The sequence below is a fragment of the Xyrauchen texanus genome, chromosome 4 (assembly GCF_025860055.1).
Source record: "Xyrauchen texanus isolate HMW12.3.18 chromosome 4, RBS_HiC_50CHRs, whole genome shotgun sequence".
Taxonomy (NCBI): domain Eukaryota; kingdom Metazoa; phylum Chordata; class Actinopteri; order Cypriniformes; family Catostomidae; genus Xyrauchen; species Xyrauchen texanus.
In genome coordinates, this window is record NC_068279.1 from 3508868 (window position 1) to 3521245 (window position 12378).

The window sequence follows — 12378 nt, forward strand, 5'->3', positions numbered from 1 at the left end:
ATTTCTTTTTGTTTTCCATTTCAAAAGTGTCTTTTTCTTTGCAATTCTTCCCATAAGTCCTCCTGAGTCTTCTCTTTACTGTTGTACATGAAACTGGTGTTTGGCGGGTAGAATTCAATGAAGCCGTCAGCGGAGGACATGTGAGGCGTCTATTTCTCAAACTAGAGACTCTGATGTACTTATCCTCTTGTTTAGTTGCACATCTGGTCTTCCACATCTCTTTCTGTCCTTGTTAGAGACAGTTGTGCTTTATCTTTGAAGATTGTAGTTACACCTTTGTATGAAATCTTCAGTTTTTTGGCAATTTCAAGCATTGTATCACCTTGATTCCTCAAAACAATGATTGACTGATGAGTTTCTTTTGTGCCATTTCTGACCTAATATTGACCTTAAGACATGCAAGTCTATTGCATACAGTGGCAACTCCAAAACAAACACAAAGACAATGTTAAGCTTCATTTAATGAACCAAATAGCTTTCAAATGTGTTTGAAATAATGGCAAGTGATTTTCTAGTACTAAATGAGCAATTTAGCATGATTACTCAAAGATTTGATCAAAAATTACTTTTTTCAAATAGTGATGGTGCTGTTTTTTACATCAGTAATGTCCTGACTATACTTGTGATCAGTTGAATGCCACATTTGGTGAATTAAAGTACCAATTTCCTTCTGAAGCAGCGAAATCTGCACATTATTCCAAACCTTTAGTGTATATAGTTACAATAAGCAATTTGCCAATTCACTTGAAACCCTAATCAGAAGTCAATGCACCTTTTTTTAAGCAAAATATAATTATGCAATAATTGATATATTTATGTTCAATTTAGTACACGTTGTATTCAGTACTAATTTGCTGTAATTTAACATTGCTATCAAAACATCATTCTTTGTTTTGTGCCAGATAAATACTGTATCTTAATATTACTTATAATACAATACATATATAACAATAAGTCAAGCTTAAATATAGTGTGCTACTTTTTACACTCAAAAAAGATTTGTAGCCTATTTTTAAGATTTACGCATTTATATTTCATATCAAATTTCCATTAAATTAAAGTGTAATTTTTAACTAAATTAAACTTTATAAAAAAAGATGACTCAATTCAGTTTGATGTAAAGTTATGAAATTAAAATGTGTAAATCTAAATATCTTTCGAGTCCAAGTACTTTTTAAAACAATAGCTTGGCTGTTGTTTAGCTATGAGTTAAATGTTACAAACACAACAGGATATAGAAGCATAAAGTGGCCCATTAAATGGCATGACATCATTATGTTACAGGTAAAATAGCCCCTCCATTTAAATTAATTATGGTGAAATGCATTGCATAGCTGTTATATTACAATCCTTCAGTACATGTTGATCCCAAGAGAGCAACGTTTAAGTGTTTGAAAACTTCCCCCGCTGGATCACAGACAATTACATGCATTAAGCGATGACTGCATATCTCTGCTGTCAGTCAAGTTTCAATGGGTCGCCCAGGCAACAAGCACATACTGTGCAATTAAACCACCACATTAGAAAAGCCATAGCTACTGGAGTGCAAATAACTAGATTAACTAAGGTGTTTTTCATTATTACGGACTCTATCTCAGTCCAACAAGTTTACATTAGTATAATTACAATGGACGTCTATGAGGCTCTACGACATTCCAGAGGCTCCTATTTTGTTGAAGCGCTTGCATGAATTCTTCAGTAATTACCGATGTAATTCCTGTGGATGGAGTTTGCACAAATCAGCTCCAACATGCTTTATGGATAGTTGCGTCATGTCTCTTTCAGTCAGATGAGGAGGAAAAGTAACCGTGTATTTTTTAAGTAGTCAAGGGTCGCTCGGCGAGTATTGACGCTGACTATCACCCCTGGAGTCACGAGTTCGAATCCAGGGTGTGCTGAGTGACTCCAGCCAGGTCTCCTAAGCAACCAAATTGTTCCGGTTGCTAGAGAGGGTAGAGTCACATGGGGTAACCTCCTCGTGGTCACGATTAGTGGTTCTCGCTCTCAATGGGGCGTGTGGCGAGTTGTGCGTGGATCGCGGAGAGTAGCATGAGTCTCCACATGCTGTGGGTCTCCGCGGTGTCATGCACAACGAGCCATGTGATAAGATGCGCGGATTGACGGTCTCAAAAGCGGAGGCAACTGAGACATGTCCTCCGAAAGTAATTTACTGTAGGCAATCACTCATGTTTCTGAGTTGCAGTCAAATATAATTATTGTTTATGGATGAAGACAGTAACAAAATAATGACATTTTCATAAATGAATGCAATTGGTTTTCTAAGCTTATCTAAACACAGGGTTTTCATGGATACTTAAGCTCTTTGCCTTGCTGTACAGCCGTGGCCATAAAGTATTGGCAGTGACATACATTTTGTGTTTCACTAATTTTTCCGCCTCAATTGTTGTGGTGTTGATTCACATTGTTTCTAGATTATTGTGCAGAGTGATCAGATGCATTTTAAATAATTGCAAAAAGCTTCATTGGCCAAAAATATTTACTGTATCACAAAAACCCAAATTTCACAGTTGTTTTGCCCTGACACAAAATGACCAGCTAACATAATGTCACTAATCATATCAGCAGCACCTGGGAAAGTGTGAACGAACACTAGTCAGGTGAAATCACTCGATCATTCTGATTGGATTATAAGAGCAGACTGATTGCTATAAAAGGAGGGAAGTAGTGGTTCCAATCATTGTGTTCTTGTAGCAATGGTTACATCTAAAGAAATACGAGCAGCCATCATTGCTTTGCATCAAAATGGCCTCACATGCAAGGAAATTGCTGCAAAGAATATTGAACCTGAAAGAACCATTTACAGGATCATCAAGAACTTCAAGAGAGAGGTTCAACTGCAGTGAAGAAGACTTCAGGACGTCCCAGAGCGTCCAGCAAGCACCAGGACCGTCACCTCCTGAGGAGTCAGCTACAGAATCGTGTCACCACCAGTGCAGAGCTCAATATTGGCAGCAGGTTGGTGTGAGTGCATCTGCACGCACAGTGAGGCGAAGACTTTTGGACAATGGCCTGGTGTCAAGAAGGGCAGCAAAGAAGACACTTTTCTCCAAGAAAACATCAAGAACAGACTGAAATTCTGCAGGAAGTACAAGGATTGGACAGCAGAAGACTGGTGCAAAGATATTTTTTCTGATGAAGCCCCCTTCCGACCGTTTGGGACATCTGGAAAATCAGAAGTCCGGAGAAGAAAAGGTGAACGCTACCATGAGTCATGTGTCGTGCCAACAGTGAAGCATCCTGAGACCATCCATGTGTGAGAGTGCTTTTCATCCAAGGGAATGGGCTCTCTCACAATCCTGCACAAAAACACTGCCATGAATAAAGAATGGTATCAAAACGTCCTGCAAGAGCAACTTCTCCCAACGATCCAGGAGCAATTTGCTGATGATCCGTGCATTTTCCAGCATGATGGAACACCATGTCACAAGGCAAGAGTGATAATAAAGTGGCTCGGAGATCATTACATTGAAATTTGGCCAGGCAACTCCCCGGATCTTAATCCCATAGAGAACCTGTGGTCAATCCTCAAAAGGCGAGTGGACAAACAGAAGCCCACAAATTGTGATCAACTCCGAGCATTAATAAGGCAAGAATGGATCGCCATCAGTCAGGATTTGGCCCAGAAGCTGATATCCAGCATGCCAGAGTGAATTAGAGGTTATGAAGAACAAGGGTCAACACTGTAAATATTGACTCTTTGCATATATTGAATGTTTTTGCCAATAAAAGCCTTTAAAACGTATGAAATGCATACTTTGCAAAACACAAAATGTATGTCACTACCAATACTTTTGGCAGTGACACGGCTTGTTTGTGCTACAGACCCTAATGTTGAGTCACTAAAATTGCTCCCTCCAGTGGTGATGACAGGACACAACCATAAACACATAGGCCATTTCTGAAGGAAATACCAGTGATTGGCAAGGCAGTGAAGGAATAGTGCGTTACAGTTCTTGAGAAACTGATCCAGATAAGAAGAATCAAGCCAGAGGAATGAGATAGAAAAGAAAGAAAGAATAAGAGACCCGCCTGACATCAGCAGCTGAAGCGAGCAGCTCATTATGACATCATAAATGTTTAAATCAAACTTTAATGTTAGTTTCTTTAAAAGTACATAACTGTCTGTCATATTTCACACCGAAATCAAAAGGAACAATAGGAAATAATATTTAGCATAAAAATGCCATCATAATTTGGATTTTCATTGTTTTGTGCCAGATAAATACTGTTCTGATTGCAGAATTAAACTGAATCTTATTATTATAAAATATATAATAAGCACAGCTTAAAAATGGTTTGCTACTTTTTGTTAGTAGTTTGTATCTACACTCCAAAAATGTTAAGCCTATTTTTAAAATGTACACATTTAAATCTCACAACAAATGTACATGAATTAAATTGTGTAATCTTTAATGAAATTAAGTTAATACAACTATACTGTAAAGATACACTGTATATAGTTAACGGGAGACCTGGAGAGGCCATCAAGCCAGTGTCTCGCACCCATTGTGATATTTGGTGGAGGGTCGGTGATGATCTGGGGGTGCTTCAGCGACGTTTGTGAAGGACGCATGAATCAAGTCGCATACAAGTTTATCCTGGAAGAAAACTTGCTTCCTTCTGTGCTTTGACAATGTGCCCCAACTCTGAGGAGCAAAAAGTAATAGCATTTGGTACTATGTATGCAATTGTGTCCTTTTATTTATCAAAGTGTCCAAAAACCTTTCCAAACAAGATTCCAGGTTTTATTGAACATTAAACCAGAATAAATAAAAACTATGAATGCAAAAATCTGGAAAAAAAATAACAACATCAATTTATATCAACTATGTGCCAAATAATAAAAAATTATCACATTGGCTTCATAGTCCATCACTCCAAAAATGTGCACTTAGTGCCCTCTTGTGCGCAGTCTATGCATGTACGCTCTAGTTCTGCTGACCCACGTGGGGATCTGCCTGTTTCCAAATACTGAATATAACTCTCTAGAGATCCAATGAGAAAGATGATGTAAAGGATCATGTTTCAGTGAAATTATCCCTTCAGAGAAATGGTCGCTAAAGAGACGACATTAGCGATATCCACCATAGCTGTCATGACACTCTTTATCTTTATATTTCAGGATCTACACATCTTATTACTTTGAGTTTGGGCTTGTTTGATTTAGAAGCGTCTGTTGCAAGTTGTGATATGCCATTTCCTATATCATGTTTATTTTTCATGAAGTAACAAACCGAAATATTACAATAATTCTGTTTATCTGTTTATTATACATGTGGATTAAGCACACTAGTACTCACTATAGTTTGGTCTGGGAGTGAAAGCCATTTCTTAATTATATTCTACAGATCAAGACCTTTCCAAAGATATCTAACACATGGCTGTGTGCTCTTTCTGATGGTTCTAAATATGATCGTTGTGATCGCAAATACTGTAGGTGAATTCTAAAAAGGAACCGTTCAAATTTAAAAGCAGTGATTTAGAATTTGTCACATCAGCTTTATTAATTTTAAATATAAGAGTCTAAGCTTTAAATAACACCTATTGTGTGTAGATCAAGCAAATGGTTGTTGAATAACACCATACAAAATTATTGATGTAAACGATTGATTTTGGGGTGAAATATGACCTGGACAATACTTGACCCATAAGGTTTACAAAAGCCAAAAAAATTATTAACAAAACATTTGAATAGAGTCTGTATGTTTAGTGGTACAGAAGATATTAAACTTCAGAAAATTGTTTACCAAATTGAGGACAATTAAAAACAACAAAAAAGAAATACAGCCGTGGCCAAAATTATTGGCAGTGACATACATTTTGTGTTTCGCTAATTTGTCCACTTCAGTTGTTGTGGTGTTGATTCACATTGTTTCTAGATTATTGTGCAGAGTGATCAGATGCATTGGCCCAAAAAAAATTCACTTTATCACAAAAAAACTGTTTTTTTGGCCTTGGCACAAAATGACCAGCCAACATAATTCCACTAATCATATCAGCAGCACCTGGGAAAGTGTGAACGAACACTAGTCAGGTGAAATCACTCGATCATTCTGATTGGATTATAAGTGCAGACTGATTGCTATAAAAGGAGGGAAGTAGTGCTTCCAATCATTGTGTTCTTGTTAGCAATGGTTACCTCTAAAGAAAGACGTGCAGCCATCATCGCTTTGCATCAAAATGGCCTCACATGCAAGGAAATTGCTGCAAAGAATATTGAACCTGAAAGAACCATTTACCAGATCATCAAGAACTTCAATAGAGAGGTTCAACTGCAGTGAAGAAGGCTTCAGGACGTCCCAGAGTGTCCAGCAAGCGCCAGGACCGTCTCCTCCTGAGGAGTCAGCTACGGAATTGTGTCACCAAGAAGAGAAGAAAAGGTGAACGCTACCTTGAGTCATGTGTCGTGCCAAAAGTGAAGCATACTGAGACCATCCATGTGTGGGGTTGCTTTTCATCACAGGGAGTGGGCTCTCTCACAATTCTGCCCAAAAACACTGCCATGAATAAAGAATGGTATCAAAACGTCCTGCAAGAGCAACTTCTGCCAACGATCCAGGAGCAATTTGCTGATGATCCGTGCATTTTCCAGCATGATGGAGCACCATGTCACAAGGCAAGATTGATAATGAAGTGGCTCGGAGATCATTGCATTGAAATGTTGGATCCATGGCCAGGCAACTCTCCGGATTTTAATCCTATTGAGAACCTGTGGTCAATCCTCAAAGGCGAGTGGACAAACAGAAGCCCACAAATTGTGATCAACTCCGAGCACTAATAAGGCAAGAATGGATCGCCATCAGTCAAGATTTGGCCCAGAAGCTGATATCCAGCATGCCAGAGTGAATTAGAGGTTATGAAGAACAAGGGTCAACACTGTAAATATTGACTCTTTGCATATATTGAATGTTTTTGCCAATAAAAGCCTTTAAAACTTATGAAATGCATACTTTGCCAAAAGTATTGGTAGTGACATACATTTTGTGTTTTGCTTGTTTGTGCTACAGACCCTAATGTTGAGTCACTAAAATTGCTCCCTCCAGTGGTGATGACAGGACACAACCATAAACACATAGGCCATTTCTGAAGGAAATACCAGTGATTGGCAAGGCAGTGAAGGAATAGTGTGTTACAGTTAAATTATCTACAAATACCGAAGCAGCAAACTTTGTATGTCACTGCCAATACTTTTGGCCATGGCTGTACACAAAATACAACATTGCTGCCTTGTAAGCACTCAAACTTAAATCACACCAAAACTTTCAATATATATTTGCACGAACACAAAACATCATTACAAGAAACAAACAAATAATCAAAAGCAGTCAGACACTTCAAATCTTGATAAATGTCTTTTGCATTTATTACACAACTGAAACACACAAATCAAATACAAACACTGAGGGTAGTGAAATGGGGTAACACAAATAAATAAGCACTCTGTATACAACCATTAATGGCCAAATAAACACAAAGGCTTTGGAAAGTATATGAAGCTGGATGAATAAAACCAATATAACTAGCATTTCCACATATTCAAAACACATTTCCAGGAAATCCAATGAGGTCTGAAATGCAGAGAAGGAAGTATGTTGCATGCAGAGTCCAACAACCAGCCAGAACTAATTCCTCATCAATGCATTCATTTCTTGTAACCTTTTCTTGTACAGCGAAAAAATGCCTGCCAAACCGCAAAAATCAATAAATCAAGGGTCTTTAGGAGGCAATCGTACTTGAGACAGAGTACAAAAGGAGGTGCACACTTGTGCCCTTTTTGCTGGTTTGGGGTGAGAGTAGTCAACAGTGTAGTCCTAAATCCAGGAAAGCGGGACTATTGATCACAGTGAGAGTGTACGTAGAGTCCATTCTCCCACACGTGTGGTTCCATGGTGACAGCGTGATGCATCCCATGAGCTGAGTGGCGTGTGTGTAGACGACAGCATGCTCGATTTGCAACAACCTAAGACACAGATGATGGTCGGAAAAGACAGGAATTTGTAGCAATCTGTCTTTAAAGGTACTGGTAGTTAGTTAATGCAGTTCAAGTTGGGCTGAATGATCTTTGTTCCTTAGTAGTCCAACATATTCATGTTTAAGTTCCATCTTTGAAACCACAAATTCTCAATGTTCTGGGATAACCGATAGAAACGTTCCGTTGTCGACACTGCAGTTGCCTCTTTGGGTCAAACCCACAAGAGTTCAAATGGAGTGGTGGTGGCGTAGTGGGCTAAAGCACATAACTAGTAATCAGAAGGTTGCTGGTTCGATCCCCAGAGCCACCACCATTGTGTCCTTGAGCAAGGCATTTAACTCCAGGTTGCTACGGGGGGATTGTCCACTGTAAGTTGCTTTGGATAAAAGCGTCTTCTAAATGCATAAATGTAAATGCTGTCCATGACGCAAAGGTGAATGGATCACCTTATAGTCAGAGACAGATTATGACTTGCAAATGCCCCAGGCCCAATTATCTCCAAGGGGCCCCTTCCAAAAGTTTTTGACCGGGGGGTGTTTCGTTTTCATGCCCATAAAAGTTTGTGAGTGGGTTTTTGAGGGGGAGGGTTGGGAATCGCCAAACTGGATCGCGCAACATTGATGTGCCCCATTGTCCCAGTCGGTAATCCATCCCTTCTTATAGTAACATCAAAAAGGAGTCTTTCACTTGTGAGGTGGAACGTTTATGTAATTTTATCCCAAAGATATGTTCTGTGTTATCGAGAAAACATTTGAAAAAAAAACATTTAACATGTTGTCAAAACAATTTCAGACAACTCACTCAGTTGGACGACAAGGAGTTGCACAGTACCAGAAGGGATGACGTCATTCAATTCTGTTCGTTCCCTTTTAACTTTGGAGCCAATCAGAATCCTACGGAGCCCCTTTGAGGACATAGAGGGAATTGACTTCCTGAAATAGTTCTGCGTTCCCTTTGCAATAGCTAGAACCATGGATTCTATGGAGCGAATTGTGTACATCGTAACCACTCTTATATAAACGGTTTATGAAACACAAACAGAACAAATTTAGGTGTAAATCATCTGTTAAAAAACATGTATTGGGGAATTCAATTGAATGGAACAAATTTACGCAAGATTACTTTCTCGAATGAAACATACGCTGCATGAATAACATTTACTTAAACTGTTGAATGATTTTATGAATAATTAATCAAACAGAAAACATTTTGAATAACCGTCTGTTTAAAGCATAAAAACACTCTTAAGTAAATTGTTGGACTGAACTGAAAGTGACATTTTACATAAGAAGGATTTTTCAAATGATTAATGAAACATGAGCAAAACAAATTTCTGTGCAAGTAAAAAAACAAAACATTTGTGTGTAAATTGTTGCATTGACTGTGAGAATATTTTCTCAAAAATTGTCTGTAAAAAAACAACAACAACCTTCTTACATAAATTGTTGTACTTTAGTTTACACTTTTAAACTTAGTTGTGTTCCTGCTACTTAACCTGTTGATATGCACCCCTTTTTGAGCACAAACCATGAAAATGACATTCCTGAACTTACATGGCTGTATTTACGGGACCCTTTGCAGTATGGACACAGTTGTAGTATCTATTGAAAGAAGACACTTTGGGCTTTAATTCACAAGTTTCAGAATCAATATATGTTGTTATTTTTTAAAGTTAGAGAAGCTGAAGTTGAAATATTTTGTGCTGAACATGTTTTGACGGTGCTGCTCAGCTATAATGAATAAAACTACGCCGCATTTTTAAAAATAGACTTTGGAGACGGGCTGGTTTTGATTATGAGACTCTAATATATATGATCATATACAGTTTTACAACATGAATGCTGCTCAGATTGCAGTTTGTTGAAGAACGATGACGAAGGGTAATTCTTTCAGGAGAGATCTCATGTAAACAATGGAGAATATATCAATATTTCTCAGATTTATAACTTTTATGGACAAAAAGTGCTATTGGATGTTTTTAATGATCGCTTGTCATGGACGATTGACCCAAGTGTGTTGAACTGGATTCATCTGGCGATCGTGTTTTCATAATAAATGTATAAAGTCCCGTTCTGATATTGCACGTTTTCATTTGTACTCCTGCACAAATAACTCAATCACTGTTTCTGGAGGATTGCTATCGTGAAACAGAGATCGGATATCAATGTTGAACTCTTAGACCTTTGAAAAGATGTAGAATTTGTTATACATATTACATTTATAGATGGTAAATGATCTATTAAATGGAAGCAGAGTGACATCACCACCACACGCGGCGATTGCGTATCAACAGGTTAACCAGGAGCCAATCTAATTCATAGCGATCAAAATTACTTGGCTATCACTAATCAATATAGGATGAAAACAGAAAGAGTTGTGGGAATTACAAGTAAAACATGGTCTCTTTCATAAAACATAAGCAGAACGAATTTTTGTAAATCGTTCATAAATTAATTATTTACTAAACTGTTGCCAATCATTAAAGGCAATAATTTATGAAGGAAAAGTTAAACTTATTTTTACGATTGTTATGTTCATATCTTTACATGTGTGAGTAAACTATCATTTGTCTATATCATTTTAATCAATACAGTAGTGGATAATTTGATGCAAAAGCATTTCCAAATTTGCGATGCTAATAAATATTAAATGGGACAATTTAAGCAACAATGATTTTTAAAATGTTCTGTTTGCAGCATCAAAACCCATTTTACTTTAAATGCATTGAATTAAATTGGACAGTCGGAGTAAGAATGATTTTAAAAATGATGTATTCATTCTAGAACGTATTTGACACATTTCTGTGTAAATTATTTGTAAAACCACTCAATGTGACAATTTATGCAAGAAACATTTTATGAGCGATTTGCACACAAATTCATCCCATGCTTCATGTTCAGTATGACGCCCAATATGTGGAATAATGGTGTGCAGAGTTGCATGAAACGTTTTGCTTATTTTTCCCATCTGAACTGTGTTATATGAAAATGTACCATTATCTGTGTGTTCTAGCATGTGCCAAAAGCTTTCAATAACATGTATGTACATACATTGACATACACACACACACAAAACCAATAGACCTAAAATCATAGAGCTAAAATGTGTCAAACTTCAAGTCTTTATGGAACTTTTTAGTTTATCTGGAACAAGTTTGTATCAGTTAATAATGGAATAAACTCAGGACCACTTGAAGCAACACTGTTGGAAATGAAAAGGTTAGGCACTGCAAAACCGTGGTGGAATGGATTGGACAATGACCTGGCGATGCCACACAGTTGGTGTTGATATCAAACCCTGATTGGTCGGATGGCGTTTTACAGTTCTTCGTAGTCTCCGCCCTCACTGTTTCCTGGTCCCTCTCCGCCCGCCAGGAAAGCCTCCAGATCGTCCAAAGTTCCAGTTTTCTTGGTCCTTGATGATTTCTTCTTTTTCTTTTCTTTCTCGTCCCCTGTGCCACACTCATCTTTTTCCTTTTTCTTATGTTTGTGTCGTTTTTTGCTGCTTTTGTCATCCTCCTAGACACAAAAAGATGGTTCACTTCTGATCATTTCACTATACAGACAAAGACGGTATCTATATACGCACAAAATCTAGCATCTTGGGAAAAAAAATGTATGGGCTAGTGGTCGACAGATACGGGCTTCTTAATGTCCAACGGCGATACGATATCTACAGTTGAAGACAAAATTATTAGCCCCCCTATGAAATTTATATTCTTTTTCAAATATTTCCCAAATGATGTTTAACAGAGCAAGGGGATTTTAACACAGCCTTATTTATTTCAATTTGCCTGGAATAAAATAACAGAAAAAAAAACTGCTAAGGTCAATATTATTAGCCCCCTTAAGACATTATCTGTTTGATTAGCTACGGAGCCAACCACTGTTATGCCTAATTAACCTAACTCGCCTAATTCACCTAATTAATCTCCCAAGCCTTTAAGTTGCACTTCAAACTAAGGATTAGTATCTTGCAAAACAACTGGTGAATGGTAATATAAAACTTTTATCATGGCAAAGACAAAATACATTTGTTTAGACTTGAGAAAAATAATTGTTAATGCTCACAAAGCAGGAGAAGGATATACACGTTTATCAAAGCGTTTTCAGGTGTCAAGAACTGCCGTGAGAAGTATTATCAAGAAGTTTGAAGAGACCCACCCAGTGGAGAACAAGACTGGCAGAGGCAGGAAGCGAAAGATTTCAAAAACCTTGGAAAGAAAACTGGTGAGAGAGGTTTCTAAAGACCCACTGCCAAGACAGTAGTGAATGATTTAGCCAAGTCTGGGATTGATGTCTCAATGAAGACAATCACTAGAGCCCTGCACAGGAATGGACTGCGAAGTTACAGACCAAGAAAAACTCCACTTCTGAAGAAGAGAC

At 37.8% G+C, this 12378-nt stretch overlaps 1 protein-coding gene across 2 annotated transcripts in view; it reads right to left on the bottom strand.

Annotated features, from left to right (window-relative positions):
- Nucleotides 1-7376: 7376 nt before the first annotated feature.
- LOC127642933 (rab-like protein 6) overlaps nt 7377-12378 on the bottom strand; it is a 39021-nt gene continuing 34019 nt past the window's right edge. For both annotated transcript variants that reach the window (XM_052125386.1, XM_052125385.1), the window contains one exon: nt 7377-11511. In XM_052125386.1, the coding sequence (XP_051981346.1) occupies nt 11311-11511 (201 nt within the window). In that variant the 3' untranslated portion in view covers nt 7377-11310. The remainder of the gene's footprint in view (nt 11512-12378) is intronic.